The sequence below is a fragment of the Mugil cephalus genome, chromosome 23 (assembly GCF_022458985.1).
Source record: "Mugil cephalus isolate CIBA_MC_2020 chromosome 23, CIBA_Mcephalus_1.1, whole genome shotgun sequence".
Classification (NCBI taxonomy): domain Eukaryota; kingdom Metazoa; phylum Chordata; class Actinopteri; order Mugiliformes; family Mugilidae; genus Mugil; species Mugil cephalus.
The window spans coordinates 5,601,753-5,629,482 of NC_061792.1; the positions used below are offsets into that span (position 1 = coordinate 5,601,753).

The window sequence follows — 27,730 nt, forward strand, 5'->3', positions numbered from 1 at the left end:
CAGGGGCTGCTTTTCCCTTACACTTTCCTCTTTCCTCCTTCTTCTCTTCTGTGTCTCTGTCTCTTTCTCATCTTTCTTGTCTCTTTTTAGTGTCTTTCTATTTCCTCCTCTTGCTTGTGATTCATCTTTTGCCCGGACTTCCTAGCTCCATTCACCTTAAACAAACCCTCACTCACGCAACCTTTCCTCTTCATTTTCAAGCATCCTTCTTTTCTTGCTGAAATGATGATGAAGATGATGAAGCATCGAAAACAGGAGCGTGACATACTGTCTCGGGTATTAACTCCAGCTCTAAGTGCAGCGTGGGCACTGAGCAAGAGCAGAGAGCAGGCAGGCAGGGGCCGAGGCAGAGGTAGCGAGATGCAGCGAGGTATAAAACGAGAGCGATGGGCCGGCATCGGTGTGTCACCTAAATTCTGCTCTAATGAATTGTCCATTGATTTCCATTAGCCCTGGCTGGAGCTGACCACTTGGCCCCGTCTGTTTCCCATTAGCGAACTTTTAAACTGAGGCTGACAAATGGTGGTAGCCAGGGGCGCACCGGATGAGGGGGCCCAAAACCCATGAATTCATCCATGAAGTTGCATGGAGTCGGGTTAAGAGCAGATATAATATAATCCTTAAATACCAGTCACGCAGTGTTGGAATTTATCTCCAATGAATGAGGTCCTTTCTATTCCGTGAATAGGCACAGTATCACCTGGATCTTCTTGATTTGCATTTGAATTAGCACATCCCTTTTGGCTGGTAGGACTACCACTAGATTACCTGCCGACCTTTTATGGCAGGATGGAGTGTCAGCGCAGAGCAGCTTCTAAACAGCCTCAGATTCGCATCGACCCGCGAGTCCATTCCCTGCCCCCTCGGGGCCCTGGACTGCTTCTCGCCTCAGGATTTTTCGAGCCGCCCGTCCTTATCAGCTGCACTCCTCCATCAGCCCCGCTTCCTTCATTAACATTAATAGGCTTTGGATCCATTACGCAACGAGCCTCCGCTGCATTACGCAACGCAATCTCCATCAAGGGACTTGGGGCGGGAGGGTCTTAGATTGACGTTGAGACTTTTCTATTCAAGAACAAATCATAAAGTCTGACAATAAAGGTTTAAAACTTGGGTGGTAAAGGTTTCTTCTCAGTTTTCTTCAACGTTTTTCAGGTCAAGGGCCCCCAAACTGATGGAGAGATTAAGTAGGGACTTCCTACCTACTATATGTGTTCTACATTAAACTCGGCCTAGTGCTATTTATAAATATACATTATTATTATAATTTTGCCTCCATTTATCCCTTTACTAAAATATGTTGGATTCATGTCAATGTATATTTAAAGCAATTTAAATTTGAGAGAGAAAATTGTCTAATCAACCAACAATTTTGCAACCCCTTGCAGTACCTCTGCGGACCCCCTAGGGGTCGCAGAACCCCTCCGTTGAAGATTAGAATTTAATTTCGTGAATAGAGGAGTATATAACAAAATAAAAGCATGACATGAGATGAGGCTTTTTGGGAGCGCTCTACATTTCTCCTACACTTCCTATTCATGGTGTTTCTTCACCTCAGGGAAGCCGAAATCAATTCTCTCTTTTAAACTCGTCAATAACAAACTGCCCTCAGGCCTGTAACACAACCTGGTTCAGGAAGCGTTTTCCTCTGAAATAAAATTACATGCCATTGTGTTTTCGGTGAGGATTTCTGTTTTGTCTTTTCTTGGTGCTGCGAGCTCAGGCGAGTCTCTCTCTCTCTCTCTCTCTCTCTGTGTGAATTAATTGCTTCATGTGGAAGGGTATCGCCTCATCCCATCAGCTGTCCGAGACTATTGATCGAGCATGATGTTAATAAAAGCTGTCGGAGGGTCTTAGCTCCTGCCTGTGTGGACGTTGGAGTGAATCTCATGTTCTCACAGGACTAACTGTCATATATCATAAAGCACCATGACCGGGGCTAAGGGTGTTATTCCATAATGCCTGGTATCGCTTCAGTAGCAGGGGTGTCACAACTGATCATGAGTGTGTGTGAAGCTGCATGACCAGGTTAGAGGGATATGTCCTGTAATGTGGTGAACCGAGGCTTTACAAATGTTTTGATTCACCAACCTGAACATGAAATGACGATGCTTCAGTTAGAAAAAGGTTGTCATGGAAACAGCAAAGTGGCACACACTCATTTGTCTTTTTTTTTCTCACTTCCTGCTTTGCCGGAGGAGTTATTTTTAAATGTTATATAAGATGCAACTCTTGCGCGCAACGCAATGTGTTGCTTTTCATTCCTCTTTAGCCTCTTGACTGCGAGGCGACCGTGCATCCGCTTGGAGCACCTGTACGTCCCAGGCCTGGAACTCGTGCAGGAAGCCCCGCGCGCTGCCGCACAGCTAATGGAAAACAAATTTACTAATTCATCATCTTCTCCGTGTAGAAACGGCCCTCGCACAAGGGGTCCTCTTCAATTATTCAGCGTCATTTTGGTGTTTAGAAAAGTGCTGCGGGAAGATGAGTACATTGAAGGTTCAGGCAATCTCTTATGCAAATACACTAATGACGCAGGGCATTTGCAATTAGCATTAGCAATAACCAACACCATGTGACGTGCGAGGAAATGGTTAAATTACGTGTTTCAATCCAGTTGCATGAAAGAAAAATAGCTCAACGGACAAAAGGTAGCGTTTTTTCCACAGAAGGAAGCTGCATGTGAGAATATAGCACAGCTTACATGTAATATTCAACACTCCCAGCTGAGCACACTCTGATGCTATGATTAGTCGCTCGACATGGCCAACAGGGAGAGGTGTTCTTCTCCGAGAGTAGCCTTCTTGAAGCTTGATTCAACCCAAAACGTGCGCATATCCACGCAGGTTTGGGCAGTGGACAAAAAGCTGTTGAGTGTTGCACCGAGTGTCATCAGCAGAGGCGACCCAGTATCTGTTGTCATATTGCAGAAGAGAAGTCTGCTCTCTCTCTCTTTTTCTTTTTTACTTTTCATGTGCTTTGAAGCCTGACCTAAATTGTTTGTTCTTACATTCTTACATTTAAGCTTTAATTCAGTTAAGGAATGCCACCGTGTGTGAGTGAATTAATCTTTGTCTCCCCCTGCAGGATGCTTCGAGTGCTGCATCAAGTGTCTGGGCGGGGTGCCCTACGCCTCGCTGGTGGCCACCATCCTCTGCTTCTCAGGTGTGGCTCTGTTTTGTGGCTGCGGCCACGTGGCGCTGACTGGGACCCTGACCATGCTAGAGAACCACTTCTCTAGGGTCACCAGCGACCACGAAACCCTCACCGTGGTGTAAGTCCTCATTGCTTCCGCTGTACGCCGTTGCTTGAAACACATGCTTCGAGATTTCCAGTAGGAATGAATCGATGTTGACTTCTGGCACTGCATCTCATTTGGTTTCATGCTTTCTAGTAGGCCCAGAATATATCAGTACTAGCCCTGCAGTTATGAAATCTGTCGAGGATAGCCGCCCACATATCTGTCAGAGATGATTCAGAGCACAGTGAAACCAATAAATGTCTCAGCTAAGTGAGTGAGCATGTGGAAAGAATAGTTACAGTAAAAGGAGAAGCATTTACAGTATTTCAATTGTCAAATATATGTAAAGAATATGTAGAAATTCTGCTACATTTATTAAAAACTAATCCTGTTTCTCTAACATAGGGATTTTTCTATATGACAAAGTTCTGTGACTTTATCCAATTAAGGGGTTTGATTGTTTTGATCTTGTTTTGTTTTTCAAATGTATTATTAATTATATTTTTAAAAAAAAAAACTAGCAAGAATAAGCTACAGCTACATAGACATTTTAAGCTACTGGTTACATTTGTCTCAAGTTAGCTTACATTAGCCACCATAAGCAACTCCTTGTATTGGTTTGAAATTAGCTGACAATGGCCATTAGATCATCTCAAACATAATGTCCAAATCCAACAAATCAAGGAAGGTTGAAGTAATGATGCCAATAATAAGTTAGCTAGCATTAACCATAGTAGGCTACTGTTCATACTTGCATACATTAGGCTAACACTAGCCACCACGAGCAGCTGTCAGCATTTCTCTTAAGTTAGGGCTCCAGGTATCCAAAGTTGCTATGTCCAGGTCAAAAGCCTTGAATTTTAATATTGCTAATATATATTGTGCCTTTTCTGTGTGTGCAGAATCCAGATCTTTCAGTACATCATCTATGGAATTGCTTCCTTCTTCTTTGTCTACGCTATTGTCCTGTTGGCTGAGGGTTTCTACACCACCAGCACCATCAAGAAGGAGCTGCAGAGCGACTTCAAGACCACCGTCTGTGGACGCTGCATCACTGCCTTCGTATGTCAACATATACACACACACAAGCAGCTGCAGCGAATCATCACACCCACTGACCTAGTTCTGCTGCAAATTATTGCCTCTAAATAAGATTAAATTTCTTTGATGTGTAATTTACAGTGTTTTTTGCTTTAAATAGACTACTGGCGTGAAAATCAAGCACGACAGTCCTACATTATGCTCTGCAAGTCAAATGTCATTGTGAAAAGTTATGCAGAGACGCCATCTCACACCTCTACACGTTTATACATATATGCACATAAGACGTACGGATACACACCAACACATGCACACACACACAAGCACTAAGAAGTCCTCTTGTGCCTTTAGGGTAATTCTGGCATAGCTTGTCCTTTCTGGCCTGATTACTCTAATTGCTGCAGACGTCCACTAACATGTGCATTAGGCTTCAGATTGTGTGGGTTGAGGTTTTTAATGAGCATTATTAACCCATTTGCAATGCAACAAGTGACAAAATCTAAATCCCTCTCCTCAGTTCATGTTCCTGACCTACATCCTCGCTCTGGCCTTCTTTGCCATCTTCGGCTTCACGGCGATCCCCGTTTTCCTGTTCTTCAACATGTGGAATACCTGTGCTGCCATGAAGGCTCCTGACGCCAACATCACCTCTCCTGATTCCATCTGCGTGGATGTCAGGCAGTATGGTCAGTAGCGCCACATGGATTCACAGTACACTGCATGCGTTTGTGGTGTTGGATGTGTTTACAAATTCATTTTTGAAATTTACTTTTTGTTTAAGCATCAGCATATTTCTATAAATTTAGAAATTAAATGATTTTGGCCATCAGGAGTTACTGTTCATTTTTTTCTTGAAAAGTTGCAAGCCCTGTTGATAGTGGCCATTTAAGCCAAACTTAGCTAAAAGTAACTACCATGCGCTACTAGTATCTTTATAAAGTCAGCCATCATGAGCTACAGTTCATATTTAGGTTGGTTTGCCAATACAAGTCACGTGTTGCATTGGTTTAAACCAACATTACGCATCATAAGCAATGTGACCAACATTGGACCATACTTAGCCAACATTAGCCATCATAACCTACTGTTTGTATTTGTTTATGGTTAGCCAAAATTAGCTAGAAACGTGTTATGTTGATTTAAACTTATTCCACCTTAGCCATCATAAGTAACTCGTTGTATTGGTAAAGTTGTCTAACATTAGCCACCATAAGAAAGTTGTTGTATTGGTCTTACATTAGTTAACATTAGCCACCATAAGCAACTCCTTGTATTTGTTTATAGTTGGCTAACATTAGCCATCAAGCAACTCCTTGTATTGGTCCAACGTTAACTAACAATGGCCACCATAAGCAACTCGTTGTTTTGGTTTAAGGTTGGCCAACATTAGCCATCATAAGCAACTTGTTGTACTGGTTTAAAGTTGGCCAACATTAGCCATCATAAGCAACTTGTTGTATTGGTTTAAAGTTGGCTAACATTAGTCATCAGAAGCAACTCCTGGTATTGGTTTATAATTAGCTAACAATGGCCATTATATAGTACTGTTCAGTTGTACTAAAATAGAGGCTTCTTATAGTTGCAGAATAATGTCTACACCAGTATAGACATTTGTCATTAGCAGGACAAAAATTTCTTACCAACTTTCGGCATTAGATCAACATGGCAGCCTCCATGCAGCGGCTCTCAGCTTATTCTCGAGCCATCCAGGCCAGCTTGTCCTTTATTCACACCTGTTCTAATTAAGGGTGGCACAGTTTCAATCGAGTTTAATTGTCTCAGGTGTGCAGGAGCAGCACAAGTGCAGGTGGATCTTGATATCTAGGTTATTAAAACAATGTATTTCAGTGAAAATGCTACTTTTTGTGACTCGGTGCTCTTCCTGCGTGGCTTCAAACTCACACACAACTCATCCTCTACTTTAACACATGCTTTTATGCTAATTAAGTGGCTAAAAACACACTTACAGTTTGGTCACTGAGAAAATCAAGAGAAAGCAGTGAAATAACAAACTCCTTCTTGATGTAACACCCATCCCTGCTGATGTAAAAAAAAGACTCAAAACACATGCTGTGTCTTCAAAGTCTAAGACAAATTCCCCTGATCAAGGCCCGTGTGCTCAAACACGCTGCCTACCCTCAGCAATAAAAGCTTTTAACTGCGCAAGAAACAGCACAGGCTGTTTTCGCGACCAGGCTTTACCTGCAGGAGAGCGAGATTTAGAAAGAGTTTTCACGATTGGAAAGGCTTTGCTCTCCCTACAAACATCAGCGGCTTTAAAGGTCATATAAGGAGGTCAATGTATACATTTATAATATTGAGATCCAAAGCAACACTCTCCTGTGATTGCATATGAGGTCATCAGTTTTATGGCAGTACTGTACGATGCGTGACCCACATTTGAAAGACAGCTGGCCCGCTTATAAAGTGGGATGAGCATCACATATCACATATGCTTCATTGGCTGCTGTGCTGCGCTAGTGTGCACATATGAAATATTAACCCCAGTCACTGGCAGTCATCGATTTATTGTCAGCAGTTCAGGATATATGTATAAAGTCTGTTAATTCTGCACTAAAAAAAGGCTTCAAAATAATGACCCATATTTTTCCAGCAGCAACAGCGGTAGCAGCGCCGTTTCCTTTAATCTTCATCTGAGCCTAATTCATAATGCCTTCAATCATACAGCCTCTGAGTCTCTGGGGAGATAAAAGCTTCTTGTCTCAGATGAGAGAAGCGGCAGTCCTGTGACGTTTCATCTCTCTGATCCCGCAGGTGTAATTCCCTGGAACGCCACACCAGGAAAAGCTTGCGGAGCCACACTGGGCGACATCTGTAACACCAACGAGGTGAGAGGACGCTGGCCCCTCGACACTTTCCACTCCTCTCTCCCGTCCACCCCACCCCTCACCAATTTTCTTCTCCGTTCACAGTTCTACCTGTCGTACCACCTCTACATCGTGGCGTTGGCCGGCGCCGGCGCTACCCTCATCGCATTGGTAAGCCCCTCATGATCTGACTGATAATGTGCTGCTGGAAATATGCACGTTGCCATGGCGTGCTTATCCGTTGCCGTAGCAACACCGCCTCTCATGGATGTCATTCTATGGGTTGAAATCCTGCCCCACAGCCTGCCTCTCTCTGCGTTTGAGTGTTCGTGCCGAGGGTCAGCGTTTTACTCTGCTGTGGAGGCGGGCTTTTTTTTTGTTTAGCATCCAGGGAATTGGAGATGCTAAAAAATAAAATAAAAAAAAAGGTATTGAGCTCCTCTTTAAATATTGTGCTGGATCATCTGGACACCTTCTCGTTTCTCTTTAGGTCCACTACCTGATGATTTTGGCAGCCAACTGGGCCTATCTGAAGAGCGCCGTCTCCACGCACGAGTACCAAGACATCAAGACCAAGGATGACCAGGATCTGGAGGCTGAGGCGCGCTCCAAGGATGGCCAGAACTCCTCCTCCTACTCATAAGGACAGGAGACAATCTTCCACCACCATCCATCTCCTCTCCAGACCTCGACCCCCATCCCCCCCGCCCACCTCGCAACACCCAGTGCCCACCCTTCCCTCAGTAAAAAAAAAAAAAAAACAAACCACCTCGGTCATGTTTGAAACTCCTGAATCTCCATCCTCTTCCCGATGTTTATTAGGGGTTGTGGGCGCCTGCTCGCACCAGAGGGGAAGAGAATAGAGGGTCAGGAGAACGGGCAGGCCCAGACGGAGGTGGGTGCTTCAGAACGTGAGAGCTTGTCCGTCGGGGTCGAGCTCAGGTACGGCACATCGGTTCAGAAGCGTCTCCTCCCCCGTGCTTTCGGGCGCCAGCTTGTGAACGTGGCCCGGCTGTGATGGCCTCGCGCCCTGAGCCAGCTCAGCCTCTCAACACACAGCTCCAAACAGCCTAAAAACATTGTTCACTGTCTGCTTCATCCACAGGGAAGCCAGGCAGCGACCAACTTCCTCCTTTTTTTTGGTGTTTTATATGCATATATATATGAATATGAATATATTGTGCGAATGTGTACGAATGTTGTTGTTTTTTTTAATACTCTGAGAAGTATGCCAGGTATTATGATCTTTGTTCTTCTTCTTTACGTTTTGCGCTCATATATTTTTTTCCTCCTTTACTTTTTTTTCTCCATCTTTAACTTTTATTGCAAATGCTTGATACATTGTTGCACTATTTAACAAACAAATAGGATAAAGGTGATTCAAAATCCCTTAAAAACACAAACCACCCCGACCCCATCCCTCATATAGATACCTAAAAGAATCTCAGTTCACATGGTATCTCAACGATTTCTGTGCATTTACACAGAATCGGTTTGTTTAAGCACCAAGGTTCTAACAGTTCATTTAAGACCAGATGGACAGCATGCTTTTATGAAAGGAATAGTTCTGGGAAAGTGCTGATTTACTTTCATTTCATCGGTTGGAGAAGATAATTAGCTCATGTGAGGTGGGCATGTGGTTAGCATGAAGACTGGAAGCTGGAAAAAAAAAAAGAAGACACACTAGCGGGCTAGCTAAGATTAGCGTTGGTACCAGGAAGCCAGCAAGCTCTTTTTAGAACTATTCAAACAGTTTTCTGTGAATTAAACTGATAAGGAAATACACTTATTCACTGGTTTGGTAAGCTAGTTCTGTTTCTTTCAGCTAGCCACAAGGCTTTTTGGGCTAGGCTAGTTAGCTGGTGTCTTCCTGTTGCTAGCTGGTAGATGACTGTTAGTCTGCTGGTCGGTTTTTTAGTTGGACTGGGCTTCTAAATGTGTTTTGCCTCAGATTTTGGCACCAGGGATTGTGATATTTCATCCTGTGTAATGATGAATCAGGAAAGGTGTGTAGCTACAGCTTATAGTGATTTAGCTAAGTGAAACAGCAACAGTTTTATCTGCGTGTTGATTAAAGTATCGAGATAAATTATTATACTCTTTATTATCTTATTAACTTTATAGCCAGCTGTTATCAACTTGGTTTTTGCAGTGGTATCGAACTTCTCATCTGATTCTTAACAAGAAAGTGAACCAGCACTCTTCCCAATATGTCAGACTATCCTGTTTTAAGACCTTTACGATTTTTGCTACACTCTTCACCAGCGGCAGCAGAAATCAAAGATAAATCTGTCCGGGTCTTAAAAAGAGACACACACACCTCAGGTATCAAACCAAATCAGATTTTCACCAGTTGTCTTCTTTTCCCAGGCCTCACCATTTAAACTCTTACCAGACTGGTACGCTGTCCTGTGTGAATTATACCGTGAAAACCTGTTCAGTCAATTCTTCCTTTAGAGAATGAAGTTCACCTGTAAATAGCCGAATAACCCTAAAAATATTGATCTACACCTCTCCCAAAACGAGGAGAACACAATCAGTGTTTTGCCATGCTCTTCTATTCTTTCTTTTCCACAAATATATGTAAATGTACCCTTTGAGATATGTGTTTAGCACTCAAATACTAGTTCTGCATTTGATATAATAATTGTAATGTAACATCTTAAATGATATGTTGTGAGAGGGATACAGTGCAGTCATGATATGATATGATGGATTGAGGTGCTTGTGACGTATACATTTTAAAATACAAAAAAAATAAATAAATACCAGGAAATTGATTTATTAATGTTTTATCAGTTTTAGGCAGCTGAGCTTTTCTTGTGATTCAGTAATAATTATTTTATGAAACACATTTGTGCAATGGTCGGCCAAAGTGACTTTGAGTTGACAAAAAACAGAGTCGCTTCTTCTTCTTTCTTTTTTCTTTCTTTTTTACTATTAACGTCATGCCTCTTACACGAGCCACAGAGACTGTTTTTGGATGTTTACACTCCGAATAAAACATCAGGTCAGGAATTTCATACATTGATTTTATAAACAGATATTGTTTAATAATCATGAACTATATTCTAAAACCAGTTAGTTTGCCCTCAAAAAAACAAATACCTAATTTTTCGATGAGATGAAGCATGTCAGTATCGTCCATGTGTGCAGCTGTCTATTCTGTATAAAAAAGGACTATATTGCCATGTGTGTTATGTTGATAAATATACGTGCTTTGCCACCAGGTTGATGTAAAGGCAAATTTCAATTTCCTATAAGACGATGCGTGTCAGGGTGTTGTCGTTTCCTCGTTATTTGCATGAAGGAGACATGACTGTGTCTTTGCAGTTTTTCAGGTGATGTGTAGTCAAATGTACTGACAACTATGGTAGGCGGTGTTTGCCCCCTTCCTCCCACTCTTTTCTAAAGAAAACTCCATTGTACTTTGATGGCATTGTAGTCCCTGTAGGTGTTTCATTATGGTTTTAATTTTTTAAGTTGGAAATAGTTCTATGACTCCTATATAGTGATGATTTTTGTAACCTTCTCTAGTAAAACCGATATTTTTTATTATCGTGACACCGTGCGTCTCCTGCCTCTTTCTTGAGTTTGTCATTCTTATGTGAAAAAAAAAAAATCTAATTTCCCAATAAATGCCATCATAAAACAGCCAGAAAATACTAACAAATTTTACATGGGCTGTTCAAAATTTATTTTGATCAATCTTAATTTCAACTTCCCATTAAAGTTAAAGCAGTTGGCAATTTTTTATAGTAAAAAAAGTAAAAATACCGTTTCCCAGTGTGCCACCATTTTAGAGCAACCTTCTGCCAATAAGACTATTTGATTTCTGTGTGATTTAAATACATCAACGGATAATACACGTTCTAACTTGTTGGCAAGATAGCACCATTTCTTTCAGGTGGTTGAAGATCAGCTTTTTCTGCCAGCCACGATTGAGCTAGCTTGTGAATGAATCTACAGCAGATTTAGCCTTAAGACCACCATGAATCAAAAAAACAAGTTAATATATCTATTAATGAGCTTGGACAGCTGCTATATGGTTGAGCTAGAACAAGGTTAGAAGTTTCATTAAGCTTTTAGTGTTTAAGCTAGCTGTGTTAGCTTGGTGGGTTTTTTTTTTTGTTTTGTTTTGTTTTTGTTTTTTTAAGCCTTTCAGCATTTCCAGGCCACTCTTGTAGCAGGTGATGCCAATCTGGGTCACCGTGTGCTTCTTTCTGTTCCGAAAACTGGAGCCGTTTCAGCCGGAGGTCACACCCACTCAGGTGTTTTCACTCATGTTGCCTTTAGAGCGACAGCTGATTGGTAACTCAATAATTATTGTAACAAACACAGCTTTCAAATAACGTGTTACAACCACGGCCCGACCAATAAAGGTACAGAACTTCAAATCGCAACCCACTTCCTCTTAAACCCATGATTTAAATTTGATGGAGATTAAAGTGAGTATGAAGCCGCAACACTGGGGTTTATCGCTTTTTTGATACCTGGGTACCACCTTGTGGACACAACGTTTACTGCATCTGAAGAAAGGCAAAAACAAACTCAAGCTATTATCCAGTTACCTTGTTGGCTGCCGTTTTATTCATTTAAGAGTAAAAAAATATGGGTGTCATTCACCTTGATGAAGGCACATTTGAACGTACAGAACAACTGATGAATACAAGAAACCAATAATTCAATTACTGTTTTACAACTTATGAAAATCTACAATTTTAACATCAACACTGGTTTCAAGAGAAATAAACGTTTGTTGTTTTTTGTTTTTTCTGACCCAAATAAGTCTATGAGTATTTATGGGCTCTTCTATTGTGGGCTACCGGTTTGCTTATCCATGTTAAATTGCAACAGTTGACCTCACAATAATGTTGTAAATAAGGTTGTATAGTTTGTGCTTCCTCTTGCGCAGTAACTGCGCAAAACATAATCTCAGGACTTCTGTTTTTGTGAGCTGAAATTTGCAGTCACCGCTCCACCGTCACACATAGACTAACTGTAGTGGAAATCCTGAGTGCTTCATTATTGACCAGTTCACTGCTCATATAGTAGTTTTCTTTCAGTGAACGTGGACAGTGTTTAAAATCTTCAAACCCATAACACTAAAAATATTACATGAACTGTCCTTTATTCTTAATTCGACAGTTTCCTCATGGTGTAAAAATGCTGAATAAAATGTCACGAAATCTTAAATATATCAAGATTGGTTTTAAAAATGCTGATCCCAACAAAGAGTCTGACCAAGGATATTACATGGTGTGCTGAACAGAAGTTGCTAAACCACCAGTTCCTACCAGTTCCTCTTTCTTTGCACACTCATGTGGCATCTCTTAAATTATCATATGAGCTCTGGCTGGGTCACGTTGCATTCAGGGCTCAGCTCAACAGCAGCTGGACTCAGGGGGACTCTTCCTCTGTAAGTCCACTGTATTGGTGTTAATGAGGTGATCATCTCTGTGGTCCAGAGCCATAATCCGACGAATTGCCTCCTCAAAGGCTGATGCTACATTCGTTGCATCCTTGGCGCTCGTCTCAAAGTAAGGGTGTCCGCCGTTTTCGCGACACCACTGCCGAGCGTCCTCTCCGGACACCTGACGCTCGGGAACATCCAGTTTGTTGCCCACCACCACAAAGGGGAAGTTGTCGGGGTCCTTCACATCAGCATAGTAAGTGAACTCCTTCTTCCAGTTGGCCAAGTTTTGGAAACTCTGTCCGTCATCCACACTGAAGGTGAGGAGGCAGCAGTCGGAGCCTCGGTAGAAAGGCGTGCGGAGGCTGCGAAAACGCTCCTGACCAGCTGTGTCCCAGATCTGCAGGACGACTTTCTGGCCGTCTACGTCCAGCTCTTTGTTAAGGAACTCCACGCCTATGGTGTGGAACAGGTGCGAGTCAAACTTGTTGGTGACATAGCGGTTCATGAGTGAAGATTTTCCCACGCCACCATCACCCAGAAGGATCACCTTCAGGAGAGCTGACTTAGACATCATGGCTACAGTGGTTTGCTGGGGTCGCTAGTCCAGGCCAAGAGTCTGCACAGAACGTCTGGAGAACAATGGAAAGCCTTGTTTGCACTGCAGAGGGAAAACTTTCAATTAGTTTAGAAAGCAAAATAGAAAATCATTCATGAGGTAGCTACATGTACCGTGTAAGGCCCGCTTCAAAATATTTTCAGCGTTTTTAGAATGACCTATTCTAAAAACACTGCTGTTCATATGTTCAAAAATGAACATTCCATCTCAGCAAGGTGTCATCTGCATACATAGACACTTTTTGGGCCTTTAGTGTAGCTTCTTACATAGTCATCCAGGGGTCTCGAATGTTTTTCAGACCAAGGACCCCCAAGCTAATGGAGAGATTAAGTAGAGACCCCCCTACCTACTATATGTGTTCTATATTAAACTTTGCATTTGCAACTTTGCATTAAGATATTAAGATAAACATACCTGACATAAACATAAAGATAACCTACATTTATCCCTTTACTATCACTTATCGGATTCATGTTAATGCATATTTAAAGAAATTTAAAATTGTGGGGGAAAATTTTAAAAATATACAAAAAATGTATAATCAACCAAAGAATTTGCGACCCCCCTGCAGTACCTCCACAGACCCCCTTGGGGTCGTGGCCCCCTGTTGAAGACGTATAACATGGAAGATTTTAATCAGTGAGTTGAGAAAATAAACCTTGTGATACTTACTAATGGAACAGAACTACAGAAAGTTATTTGTATCTTTTGAAACCTGAAACTATAACAAACTGAATCAAATAATTTTCAGTCAGACAACAACAGGTCTAACGAATGTTTGAAATACTGCTTCATTATGGTTGACCTTTAGTCATACAGATAAGGACAAAGTGCTTCTCTGCCAAGTTTCACTTTGCCACCCTTGGCCTGTAAACAAGAAATAATGTTTCCACACGCTGTGAGTAGAACTGATTGAAGTCAGTCCACTAGCTAATCCTGTTAAATAGCCACAGCACACTCATTACATGACGGAACTGATGAACTTCCTATACTTTGTGAAATATGACGTGCATTAACATCATCACATGGACCCCGATCACAGGACCAGTGAGTCAGCAAGAGGAAGAGGCTTTTGCTCACCGTTACATCTGCCACACACAAATCACTTCATCGGCAACCTGAAAAACACAAAGAGAAAGAGGGTGGCTTGTTATGAAGTTCACCCACTCAGGCTCAGCAAAGTGACTAATGAGGATTTAAATGCACACTTAATCCTGCACCACACGCTGGCATACTTTACATATCAGCTTAGGATAAGAGCAATCATCCCACCTACATCCTAGACCAAATCTCGGAGGAGAACGTGGGCAATCTAATGGCTTTTCTACATGAACAGGCCCCCCTCATCCATCATGGTCAGTGACAAAGATAGTGACTCTCGTTACTCAGGGAGGCATCAACAGCACAGATACTTTTACTTTCCTAAAAGTGATTGTATTCACACACACACACCCCAAGTATCCATGATGTATGCAAAGAATTGCAAATATGAATGAAGTTTTGGTATTAAAATAATAATATTAACTGCTTTATTGCTCCACTAGACCTACTGTTTGTTGTAAGTATTCTTACAACAAACAGACCTTGTATTTTCAGAGCAAGGTCAGCAGAAGGAAGTTGGTAAATCAAACACAGAGGTGTTGGAGACATAAAAAAGTTTTCCACTTAATAATAAAGGTGCCATGACTTACCATGTGTTGTGATATCATAACGCAAAGTATTGTGATAATATTCAATGTGCCTTATGTATTGTGACAATATCATATCCCACCTTGCGTGTCATGATAATATCGCATTTCGACTTATATATCGTGATATCTTATTATGACTTAGGTTTTACAATAACATTTATCCAATTACAGTACTGTAACAATATCATATTGTGACATAGATATCTTGAGATCTTACCATGACTTAAGTAACATCATAATATCATATTTTGAAGTATCACGATAATAGCGTATTGCGAAGTATCACTGTAATATCGTAATGTGACTAAAGTATCATGATAACATCGTATTGAGACTTAAGTATCGTGACAATATTGTATTGCGACTTAAGTATTGTGATATCATATTGTCGTGTTGTGAACTAAGTATCATCGTAGATACTGATAATATTTCATCGCAGGGCCTTTGATAACTCATCTCATCTTCTACTACTGCCCATCCTCACTAGGGTCGAGGGGGTTGCTGAGGCCAATCCCAGCCATCATTGGGCGAGAGGCAGGGTACACCCTCTCCTGTGTTTCATTACAGTAATAAAAATGCTAAAAACATTAGATTAATATTACTCATCCCATTTCCTTGTAGTCTATAAATGTTTTCCATAAGGCCCCACCGTCACGTGAAGTGGCAGATAAAAAGCATTTCTAGCAATGGGACCACAGCCGGGTAAATGATGTCTTTGTTCTGGACACCTATAGGTCTTGTCATTTGTTCTGGAGACGCATTAACATTTCTGAAGCAGTAGAATAAGAAGCAGGAATGAATGGCCACACACATGCAGTCAGGAGTCATGTGTTTCCTACAGCAGGAGGATGTGAAGAGAAAGCTGCTCTGTGGGTTCATTCCAGTAATTAAAAAAAATGTAATTTACTTCAAGTATAAGTTAATTTGAACCTTCATAATAAAATGTTTCTGGTTTTGGTTATAATATCAGGGCAGGGGCTATTATATTAAATCACCAGGGCAACAGTTTGCCCATAAAAATCATGACAGGACACCTGAGCTGAGTGTGAGCCCATAACTTATTTCTTATCAATAAACAAGCTCATCATGGGATCAGCACAACGACAGTCATCGCGTTACTAAGTTGTAAAGGCTGTAACTGGAAATGTTCACGCTAATTACAGCTGTTTGTATTGCAGATCCATTTTTTTCCCCAGCAGACACCCCGGGGCGGGGTTACACTGCCGCGTTTTAACACGATTTTAAATGAAGAGAAATCTACTTCGAAAACGGGTGCATTTCACTCCAAAACGAGCACACACTTTCGCTGAGGTGTCCTGTCTATTAAAGCTCGCTTACTCGCCTCCAGTCGACGTCAATAATCGCGATGAATCGCTGGAAAGATTTGTCCGATAATGGAAGCCTCGCCGTAAGCTGCTGTCCGATAACGGGCGCGCCGCTTACTCTCCACGCGATCGAAACGAAACAAAGCGATTCACGAGCATTTTCACCAGCAGAAACGCGGTTACAGTACCTGTCGATGTGCTTTCGGTGGTTAAATACCCCTTGTTCTGCCCGGCCGAGCGCAGCTGTGACTCGGTGACATGGCGCTCCGGTGTCCCCCGCTGCTCTCTGGCCCCGGAGCCGCTGATGACGCTCATATGACCCGAGCGTGTCACGCCTCCTCTCATCAGGCGCCTTCCTGGACGCGGTCAGGGCATCTACATTTTATTAGTTTATTTGTATTTGCAATTAGAAAGAGTATTAAAGTCTATTACAAATTCATTCAAAATTGTTTTAATATTAAAAAAAAAAAAAAAAAAGTATCGTAACTTTTTTTTTTGTATTGAGATATGTATCACTTTCAGTTTGTAATAACCTACTTTTGTGTTGTGTGGTCTCTTTGATTTGTTGCATAGGGGCACAATATCCCTGGCAAAGGGCCTATATTTGTGCATCTTTGCATCCTTTTACACTATGATCAAAATAGTGTTTCAGTCCTAACTGTCTCTGCTGTGTGACCTGTGTGTTTTTATCTTGTATCTGGTGACAGTTATCAAACCTGAAAGACAAGGAGAATGTGACAGGAGATGCAGCACAGGGAGATGTGGCAGGCTTCGGATACCAGACATCTTTAGATGCAAGACACCACGGCATTTGCGTGATTTTCCTTCCCTTTCATCAGAAAGGCTGCGTGGGCCCGGGGGATGTTAAGAACCAGTTCACGGCGAAGACCACTTCATGTGACGTCACGGCGATGTGCAAGTGAGTCGTTGTGCCACGTCGGCTGGAGAACCATGGGATATCCGCCCCCGAGGCCGCCCTGGCAGGCAGATTACGGCCTCACATGCTCAACGTTTTCTAAGGTCACATGTCTCATTCACTGCATTCAGTATGCTGCACATGAATGGGATATTGTAAGACTCTTTTTTTTTTAAGTCAACATTCATACCCAAAGTAGAACAAGTGATAAGAGTAGATAAGTCATGCTAAAGGTCAAGTCCTCTGTGACTTCACACTGACCAGCAAATGGAAGAGAAAGAGATAGAGAAGCCGCTAAAAATCATTAAATGAACCAAGTAGAAGTAAAGTCTATTAGAAGAGACAGGAAATGATAAGAGTGGGGCAGAGGATGACGGGAGCTACTTCTTTAAAAAGTTGTGGTTTCAGTCTGCTGCTGCAATGAGCTGTGACTCAGCTGTAGCTGCGGGAATTTCAAAAATCCTCTTTAAATCTACAAGTATGTGCCCCATACTTCAAGACAGCTCTGTCTTTTGTTTCATTTGTGTTACTTTTACATGTATTATTATTGCTTTACAAATGTACAAAACTGTCTTGTTGAACGATGTAAAACTTCAATACACGGGCACTGACATCTTCTTGTAATGTGACAGTATTAACACAACTCATTTCAACACTAATGACTTATCTTCAAGATAAGTTCTCGACAAATGTACGGAGAGGAGAAATTGTGAGTTTATAGTATAGCATTCAACTAGAGAAGCAGGTAACTGCTCCTATTAGACCTACCACTGTAGTTAGCTAGCTAGCTAGTTTTACACTAGGTAACCAGGAACATGCTAATCAGCTTAGGCTGGATTTCCATACATTCCATGTGTCCTATGACACATTTTCAGCCCCATTTCACCTACTTCGGACCAACCACAGAGGAGGTACTAAAAAGTACCCAGAAAAGTATCCCTGTGGCCTTGTTCTGCCCACCTTCTAGCAATGGAAATAGCAATTTAAAGTGGGAGGTGCGGGGCGGTGTGGAGGTAGGTTATGTATGGAAATACGGCTTTAGAGGCTCCTCTAATTTCACTCTACTGTGCAGTTTGCTACTTCCTGTGATTTTATTCCCATAATTTAACATAATTTCATTAAATATTTGTTTTCATATTAAAAAGTAACTAATTTAATCACAAATTACTTACATTCAAGATAAGTTGTTGAGAAATTGTGAGTGTATAGTATAACATTTGGCTCTAGAAGCTCTAAAAACTGCTTCTGATAGATTAACCACTGTAGTTAGCTAGCTAGCTAGTTTTATGCTAGGCAACCAGGAACATGCTAATCAACTTAAAGGCTCCTCTTGCTTCACTATACTGTGCAGTTTTGTACTTCCTGTTATTTCATTCCCAAAATTTAGCATAATTTCATTAAATATTTGTTTTTGTATTTGTTTTTGCTTGCTAACTGCTTGCTAACCGTGTGTTTTTGAGCACTTAATCAAATACTTTACTTCCTGAAAGTTTCGGTCCGCGGCTACAGTCACTTAGCTTTAGTTCCGGCATCACGGGAATTTTAAAAAATGTCTGAACCATTGAAGACAGCACTGTCAAAATGTCCCAAAATAAAAAACAACTGTTCAAGCTTCTATTTTTTTTTTCTTTCTTTTTTTACTTTCTGCTGGAGTAAACTGAATTTATTTGTGTTCTGGATGAAGATAACAATGTGTTGACTTGGATATTTTGGGTGTTTCACAGCATTTTAGACATTTTATGGACCAAACTCAAAATAAAACAAATTAATTCACATTGAAAGCCCCACACAACAGTCGGATCTAGAAGCACCATCCAGTCAAAAGTCACAAAAACTTTCTTGTGAAAAAAGGTTGATAATAATTTAGAGGCAGACCCAGCCGCTGTGGTACCACTGCTGCCCACACCCGCTGCAGGTCACAAAGGTCATTGCATCCTCGCCAGGGCCACCCCCTTTCACCCACGCAGGCAAGAACAGCGCACCCCTGGACACTTGAGTCACTCTGCAGTCTGAACCACCACACCTTTGGCAGCGAATCTTCCGGGTCTGCGTCCCCTCTATCCCTTGTGGAAGCTGCCTCTCGCTCACGCCCTGGGTCGAGTACTCCTTCCTCAGCTGCCGGAGCTCTTCGCCGGCCATCTCCTCGGCAGACATCCCAGCAAAGGCCTGGGGAGGCAGCGAGCCGCTCAAGAGGCCCTGACGCAGGTGACCGTTTTTGGGGTTCCTCAGGTTGGCCACCTTGCTCCTCACACAAGCTTTGTATTTGAGCTGATTGGGTCTGTGGAGCTCGTGGATGTGCCGCTCGATGTCTCCGGCTAGCCCTGTGGCCTTGTCTCGATCAGGGGGTTCGGCGCAGAGAGCAGCGAGGAGGAGCTGGACACATTTGGTTCTTACGGGATCAGAAGATGCAGAGATGCTGTCTGTAGAGGGAGTCTGGAGGGAAGGTTCAGATATTAAGGAGGATGTTTCTTTTTCTTCCTCTTGGTCCTTAAAGTCCCTACAAGATGAAACTCCATCCCCACTTTCTGGGACAGGAACCCTACATGGAAGCTCTTCCTCCTTGTCAGTGCACTTCAGTCCTCGAGTATCCTTACTATACTCTTTCTTCCACTTAGACAACAAGCTCTTGACTTCCTTCTTCACACTGGTGTCTGAGCAGCTTTTCAGGAGCCGGTAAAGCACTTTAACAATGTCAGTCATTTCCAGCTGCTCTGCTGTGATTCGAGCCTTATGAAGGTCACCAAGTAGCGTCAGGATGTTCCCATAACTTCTGTCTGCAATGGATTTCTCAATCTGATGAGCACAGTGGACTATTTCCTTTGCTTCCATGAGGGCTGCAACAAAATTAGGACAGTTGGCTGCAAAATCCTGTCATGTCTGCACAATTTAACACCTTTAAATGTATATTTGTATGTTCGTTTAAAGGCTTTACCTGATCTCCTTCATGGCTTTCAGCTTCTTCCTGCTTAAGAAAAAACGTCTACAAGGAAGCCGCCATGTTGGATGTGTTTCGGGGAGAGACAATTACCCGAGTGCACCACTAGATGGAAGTGTAGCATCACAAAATCAGAGTGTGATTTAAGATCAGTTTGTTGTAAGTTCTCAAAATGTATTTTGATGGCGTCATAAGTGGAGTGTAACGCAAACTATTGAAAAGGATATGAAGCAATTTTGTGTATGAGGCGTTCTTCCGATTTGATGTAAGTGTGCTGCAGAATAAGAGCTTAATGTTATGTTTTAATAGTGTGCAATTGGTTTTCAAGGTTATTCTACACGTATTCACAAACCAGGTTAGATTAATGTTTATTTTTGACTGTATATTTATGCACAAATCTGCACGATTATATTAACACTTTATTTAAATGGCTGTGACAGTGGTGAAGGATTTGCAGGTGTTGTGTAGGAGTCAGATGTTTGGATTCTGCATGCAGAAACAAGCTGTCCTTCGCTTACAAACCTCCCTCCAGCCCCTGAGAGAAGAATGCAAAAGTCTAAGGTATACTGAACAAGATGAGGCAGGTCTTTTCAGGTGCTGAAAGTTATGAGGGAAGAACATGTGCGAGCGCTTCAGATTAATGCACGGTTGAGTTGATGTACTTCCTGAAACAGTGTGGACAGACCAGCCAGCAAAACAGATTGTATTCCCACACTGGAGATGAGTGAATGATAAAATGAAAGCTTTGTATGTGCAAGTTTACATACACGTTTCTTTGTATATCATTTGAATGCAAACTTTACTGGAAATTTTCCAAAACACGAGGCCTAAATTTGAGACTGACCTCCAACGAACAGGTCAGGAAAAAGGACATTTATATTATTTTTAAGCATTCTCTATTTCTAATCACTTTTGGACGATCCCTTATGGGAAACCATAAAACATACTTAGTTTTTGTAACTAGCTGTAGAGGAAAAGATGGAGATCAGTTCGTCATACATGAAATAGACCAAAAAGTGAGTTTTACATTAAAATGAATTCAATGAGTCATCACTGAGTGAATAATATATATCATTATTCATGCACAAATAGGTCTGAGACATATAAATAGATGAATTAGATTAACAGGGTGCCATTACGTAACTGGCACCATGACATCACCTTTTTAGACTTATATTAAAAATTGGCATTCAGGATTCATGCAGCTAAGCCAATAGCAGGGGACACCCTGGGGGGATGGGGGGGGGGCAAGTGGCTGTCTCTGAAGCCTTTAAACAGCCCCTTTTAAGACCTCAAATTGAAGTTAAAGCTTCCAGGAGGCTTTTACCGGCGTTAATGTTTAACTTTTCTGGACATGAGTGCAGCGGCTTGAGAAGTTTTCTGAGATTCGCATTTGTGCCGTGTGCTTTTTTAAGTAGCTGGGAGGATTTTCAGGACTGAACCTTCGACCTTTCAGGCGCAGGAGGGTCCCCAACCTCAAACTGTGTGGACTGAGATGGGTGGGGTTCAGTGAACATACCTAAAAGCACAAAAAGAAACAAGAAAAAGAATATATCATCTTTCAGCTGTTGAACACACCAGGACCTTTGCACTCGGTTCCTCCGGCCACACTTGATTGGAATTCCCGAAAACAGTCACATATCTTATCAAGCAGATTTCAGTGCGGCCCGTTGTTGCACTTGTGGGCTACTCATCCCCATCTGTGGGAATGGAATTTTACCAGCACGCTGCACGACGGGGCCGACGGCGGACGAGAGGTGGCGCTCTCTGCGCTGCGCTGGATCTCCGTGGAGCCGTACAAGGAAGTGGAGGCCTGCTGTATCACATCCTGCTTTTGTTGTCTCCGCCTCTTGTGCAGGCCACGCCACACTTGGTGGTGTGCACGCATGAACACACACACACACACACACACACACACACACACACACACACACACACACTCACACACACACACTACCCCGCCCTTAGCTTGAGAAATCCTGGAGGAGGAGGCGGAGGGAGGCCTTCTCGTTAAAGTGATCATTTTTTTCATGGGCAGACATTCTTGACAACATGGTAAGTCCCTGCTCCCCCACCCCCACCATCATCATCACAACCTGAAAACTCCCCATCAAACCAAGTAAACATGAAAGGTTGTTGTGCAGAGCGGGAATGACAACAACAACAACAACAAAAAAAAAAGCACACCGTGAATACTTGCTAAATAAAGTCTTTTTTTAGCTGATGTCCACTTGTGATGTGCTTACTGTCAGCAATCAGGGCGTTTAGGGGCCATTACAGAAATGATAAGCGCAGAAACTGCTAACGCGGTGGCTTTTTTTAAAGCTTTACCCTTATTTAGTTCAAACACATGCTTTTTTTTTAAACACGCGGTAATTACATTTAAAGCGGTTAGCTGGATTTTGTAACCCGTAGTTAGCTGTTGCTAGCTAAGCTAATTATCATCTGCTGCTGCATAATCATCCCACAGACATATATCAATCTTCTCATGTAACCTTCGACAAGAACACAAATATTCATGTTTTCTACTTAAAGAAGGGTAAATTAATGCTCGAAAGTAACATGATAAATGATTAAATCTTACTTTTCTTAAATCGGATGCTGTTAACTACGATAAATATGTTCCCAGGAGGAGGATTTCTTTTGTTTACATAGTCTCTGTTGATGCATCAGAGGCTGCTGCAGAGACGCACATGTGACAGAGTCTGTGGTTTTTATGCTGCGAGAGCAACATCAACCTCGATTTCAGTATCTTGGGTTGATGTGGCAGGACATTCGTGTATGTGTGTGTGTGTGTGTGTGTGTGTGTGTGTGTGTGTGTGTGTGTGTGACTGTTTCCTGCCCACCTCACCCACTCATCATGACCTTCAGGGCGATCACAGATGACTAGAAGATTTTTTTTCTGCCTCTAGCTAGCGCGGGATCGCTCTGTTTTGACTGACACTTCACGAGCTGTCTCTCGACTTTCTGTTACAACCTCGGCACAGTGTCACAGCCCGTGAGTGCAACTGTTGTGTCTGCTCTGACCCGCCATAATATTTTCCTCTTCCGATAAAAACTTCTGTTGAATTCAGGAGCAATAAGGAAGTACGGCAGATAGCTGCTTGTTTGTGTTTCAATATTAAGCTGAGGAATGAAGCAAAATTTCGTAACGTCTTCTGTGATATGTTGCGACATTTCACTTGGCAGCGTTTCAAAGCAAAGCTCCACTCATTTCATTGAGTGGTTTAGTCTGAAATGAATCGCCCCCTTAACCCATTGTTTGAAAAGCAGTGACTTCAAGCATTGAAAAAAAGCACGAGTGTTGATTTTAATTCTCTGCTCACGCATTAGTTTGCTCTCAAAGACGTGACATACCAATCCCCTGTGGTTACAACCTCATGCTCCCTCCAGTGCACCAACAATTATCCACATTGATTCATCACATTTGTTTTCCCATGAAACCCCCACTGCTCTCTCCCACACACACACACCAACTGGACACATGCTCGGCCTTATGGGAAATCCACCACCGGCCGGCCCCCGAGTTACAAATAACCACTTCCTCCCATGTTGCACACAGTTGTGCAGCCTCTACCAGATCTACATTTGTAATGCGATCACAGTGTAGGGCTCGAAGTGTGTGCACAGGTGCGAGGGACTGTTCTTTAGTTGGGTTCAGCTGTGCTGCGTTCGGCTTAGAGCAGCGACAAATGTGAGTCTGGGCCCAAGTCGCGAATTCGAAATGAAACAGTAGGAACCTGCACTCTTTCAAAATTAAGCATAGATAACTGAGTGATGTGAACAATGGCAAAAATACAAACACTGAATGAAAGCACTTTTGATGCACAGTGTTAGTCGCAGGAAAAGGGCTAAATACCGATCGAACGGCTGCTTACATTAGCTAGCATAGAATACTGTTCATCCCGTAACAAGTAAAGGTTCAGATTAAACACCAAAAACATTAAAGACGTGTCTGGATCAAGGCCCATAAAAAAAATTGGACGCCATGACAGCTCCTCAAAGGGGAAAATGTCAAAGCATATGGAGCTCGCTCTGGTGGCTGGCTGTAATATAGGTCAAGTTTCACTGAATGCAAACGCCAGTAAATCTTGAGTTAGTGTGGGAGGGTCACCATGGCCACTATCGGTACTGGATCGATACCAGCGTGATGAGATCAATACTTTTGTTACATTGTTCCTTTTTCTTATTTTGCACTAATTACTATTTTTTCTAAAACAATTGTGTGCAGTAAATGAGGAATTATTTAATTTCTATACTGTTAAAAATACAAACTTGTTCATTTCCCAAAATATTTGTCCTGTGTTTTATCATAATCATAATCACCAAGTGATCAAGTTATTCAATGATCATTACAAGTAAATACTATCGGTATCAGCGATACTAGCCCTGCATATACTTGTATAGGAACGATACCAAAATTTCCAGTATCATCCACCCCTTCCATAAAAAGGGGCATATTACTTTGTACATGTCATCTATTTCTTTTTACAGTCTACAGTCTTTGTGTGACAGTAATACCCACAACAAAATTAAATTTAGCTTTAGGTGTGGTGGACCAATCAGAGCAATTCTAACCTTATAAGTCTGATGGAATCCAACAGATTACCTCATGGGTTCATTGCATGCACAAACTCGGGTAAACATCTACCTGTACGGCGAAGTTTGAACAGGTGTGATTGGGTTCGTCTGCGATAAGAACTGAGAACTCTTTTGTCTGGAAGGGTGGTGCCCCGTGTGTGAATGACCACTGTAACACAAGGCTTTTGTCTCATGTGACCTGTTGTAATTTCCCTCTGACAAGAAGCAGGACTTTTCTTTTCAGAAATCCCATGAGATACTCATTTGTCTCTTTTTTGCAATTTTGAAGTTTTGCAGTAAGGGCTGAGAGAAGGAAGAGGATACACCTGTGCCCAGTTCAAACTTTATGTTTGTTTTTAAGTTGGAGAAGACAGAGGCAGCATGTACTGCCCTTTCTACATTTTTAGCTTGCAACCCCCCGACTCCCATTCCTTTCTTGTAATTTCCGTTTGGTGATTGAGCCAGAATTCCAGATATCCCACAGTTAAGATTCATGGGCCTGCGGTGTGCGTGCACAGGACACTCTTTAACCCCTTAGCTCTCTTCCACCTTTCCTTTTTCTTCTCCTCTGCTTCTCGTCTTTTCTCTCTCCTCCGCTTCCTGCTCCTCACCTTCTTCTCCTCTACATCCCTGCTCCTCTCGTCTCCCCTCTTGTCGATTTAGATAAACACATTCCTCCCCTCCCCTCCTACATCCTCCATTTCTCCTCTCGGCGCCTGTCCTCCACTTCAGCTGTCTGATGGAGGCCCGATTAGGAGAATCTGCAGTGCTGAGCTGCAGGGTGACGTGCTGCAGAAAAAGAGTTGAAGGCAGGAAAATGGTACAAAAGACAGTGTGGGATGACTTTAGCGGGATGAAGTAGTCGCCACCTCTCTCGTGTTTTTGTCTAATCAATAAAGGAATGCACACGAACATACACACGCGGTTTGCTTGAACCGCAAGATGAGAAAAAGCTGTGAAGAGATTACGTGTCGAGGAAGGCGCAATCACACATATGCTTGTTTTTCTAGCGACAAAAACCAAAACATTCTATGTTATATTATCATTAAAAATGCCGTGTAAGTAAACCAAAGTTTAAACCAATAGAATGCAACTTTTAAAAGAAATTCTTCCTCTTCAGTTTGCTCATTTTACACTTTTTTAATCTACAGTCTAACATGGCCATATGTGACCTGTGGTTTATGTCATCTAGTGTTAGCAAACTTTAAATAGATATTTTTGTTTTACTTACAAGCATATCTGAATCTTTTTGTCGCAGGTAAATGTTGATTATCAAATTCAAAGTGCACTACCAGCTATGACCACAGTGGCCGCTGTTTACCAAGTCTTATTTGAAATTGTGTTTTTCCATATTTACTTGCACTATTTTGAGTAACTTTACAGTGTCAAATGGCGCTGGATGTTGTACTAACTATCGTTATATTAACCGGCTCAATTTCGCTCTCCGCAATGATTCCGTACGATAAAATGTAGCAGCTAACGATGGCTAAGTGGATTGTGTTATGTTTGACACAACACAGTGCTTTAAAAATGAATGCAAACCCCAATTTATGGAGTTTTTTTTTTATACGCAATTCATTATACCTGTCAGGCCAGTCAAATTTGGGTGGCCTTAATGTGATGACAGAGGAAGAATGACAGCAACGTAATTGTACACATAATTAGTTAAATTCGTTCACAATGTTACATGGAGGAAGGAAGCTGTTAAGTTTCTGTTATTGCATTTGTCATAAAAAATTAAAAATACCTTCAAACGATGAAAAGTTAGCAGCAAATAAAAGCATTTGTTGCTTTGATTGGTTTAAATCACAGGTCTTCAACAGGGGGTCTGCAGAGGCACTGAAAGGGGGGTGGCAAAATCTTTGGTTGATTAGATTTTTATATACTTTTTTTTTATTTTCCCCCACAAATTTAAATTTCTTTAAATACACATTAATCCAACGTATTTTTGTAAAGGGATGAGGGATATTTAATGCAAAATGATGAGAATAATGTATATTTATAAACAGCACTGGGCCAAGTTTAATATAGAACGCATATAGTAGGTAGGGGGGCCCTACTTAATCTCTCCATCAGTTTGGGGTCCTTGGCCTGAAAAACATTGAAAAACCCTGGTCAAACAGACAAATCGGGTTAACTGTTTCACCCGCTTTCAACCTTTATGCTAAGCTAGGCTAACCACCCACCTCATTGCAATAAAGCCAACTAAATATATTCAAATACGACCCAGTCCGTGCTATATGCCACGCAATATTGCTAGCCACTAGCCGCTTAGAGCTGCTAGCATGTAGCTGTTGCATTATTTGGGAGAGTCCAAACAAATCTAATCTAGTCAAGAAAAGTTTTGATCTCAGATTTCAAGTGAGTAGGCTTTACTTCTGTGTAGAAATAGCAGAAAAAAAAGTAAATTTCATCAAATTAAAGGCTTGGTCGTGCAGAGGTCAAGCCAGCCGCTCCAAACATGTGTGGTATGAACACACAGTCGTACAGTGTGCATTTGATAACAGGCTGTCTGAAATCAGGTGTCTCCTACAGCCCTGTTAGTTCTGCTAATAGTTAACCTCTGAACTACACATGTGGTGAGAAATTCAAACGGCGCACACGCCAGTGGTGGTTGCCGAATCTGTGGCTAAAACTCCATTCTGAGGATGAAAGAGGCTCCTGCAACGATGCCTCCCTCCGAACGAGGGACATCTGAAGACGCGGCGCAGGTCACGCTCTTTTCATTCCCCTCAGCTTTGAACTGGAGGGCTTTGCTACATGCTTGATCTGAGGTAAACCGCAGCACTGCATCTCACTTCCTCACTTCAAGCTAACACGTCGCACTTGTCTCATCAAAAAAGGAGAACTTTAAAGTGAACACACATCGTGCTAGTTTACATTTTTTGGGAAGTAATGCTTAGAAGGAAGATGCCCTGTAGTCTAGCATCGAGGACTGTGTCGCTTCTTAAATGAAGCGGAAACCTTGCTTGCGCGGCCAAAATAACTTTTTTTAATTGTACATAGAGCAGCCGACGTTTCGATCTTCACTTCTTCTGCAAAAAATCTATAAAAAGCAACAAAACGGGGCTCAGTTTACAGAAAACAAACCGCCCCGCCAGTATCAGATCACTTCTCATGTTTCCTTTCGAACGTCAAAA

At 42.0% G+C, this 27,730-nt stretch overlaps 3 protein-coding genes across 5 annotated transcripts in view; 1 reads left to right on the forward strand and 2 right to left on the reverse strand.

Moving 5' to 3' along the window:
* The window catches only part of LOC125000561 (neuronal membrane glycoprotein M6-b-like), a 31,978-nt gene extending 21,304 nt beyond the window's left edge, over positions 1-10,674 (forward strand). For both annotated transcript variants that reach the window (XM_047576077.1, XM_047576076.1), the window contains exons 2-7: positions 3,088-3,274; positions 4,144-4,303; positions 4,800-4,968; positions 7,058-7,131; positions 7,216-7,281; positions 7,601-10,674. In XM_047576077.1, the coding sequence (XP_047432033.1) occupies positions 3,088-3,274; positions 4,144-4,303; positions 4,800-4,968; positions 7,058-7,131; positions 7,216-7,281; positions 7,601-7,753 (809 nt within the window). In that variant the 3' untranslated portion in view covers positions 7,754-10,674. The remainder of the gene's footprint in view (positions 1-3,087; positions 3,275-4,143; positions 4,304-4,799; positions 4,969-7,057; positions 7,132-7,215; positions 7,282-7,600) is intronic.
* A 993-nt stretch (positions 10,675-11,667) lies between these two features.
* LOC125000579 (ras-related protein Rab-9A-like) lies at positions 11,668-16,479 on the reverse strand. The gene is made up of 3 exons (XM_047576107.1): positions 16,347-16,479; positions 14,223-14,260; positions 11,668-13,184 (listed from the first exon to the last, which is right to left on the reverse strand). The coding sequence occupies exon 3, from the start codon at positions 13,098-13,100 to the stop codon at positions 12,495-12,497; it is 606 nt and encodes a 201-aa protein (XP_047432063.1). The 5' UTR covers positions 13,101-13,184; positions 14,223-14,260; positions 16,347-16,479; the 3' UTR covers positions 11,668-12,494.
* Positions 16,480-18,679: 2,200 nt separating this feature from the next.
* LOC125000557 (transcription elongation factor A N-terminal and central domain-containing protein) lies at positions 18,680-22,828 on the reverse strand. 2 transcript variants are annotated; one of them, XM_047576068.1, is made up of 3 exons: positions 21,337-22,828; positions 20,007-20,114; positions 18,680-19,908 (listed from the first exon to the last, which is right to left on the reverse strand). In XM_047576068.1, the coding sequence occupies exon 3, from the start codon at positions 19,901-19,903 to the stop codon at positions 18,938-18,940; it is 966 nt and encodes a 321-aa protein (XP_047432024.1). In that variant the 5' UTR covers positions 19,904-19,908; positions 20,007-20,114; positions 21,337-22,828; the 3' UTR covers positions 18,680-18,937. The 2 variants fall into 2 exon arrangements, with proteins under 2 accessions (XP_047432024.1, XP_047432023.1); XM_047576067.1 differs by lacking the exon at positions 21,337-22,828 and having other exon boundaries at positions 20,007-21,030.
* Between the last annotated feature and the right edge of the window lie 4,902 nt (positions 22,829-27,730).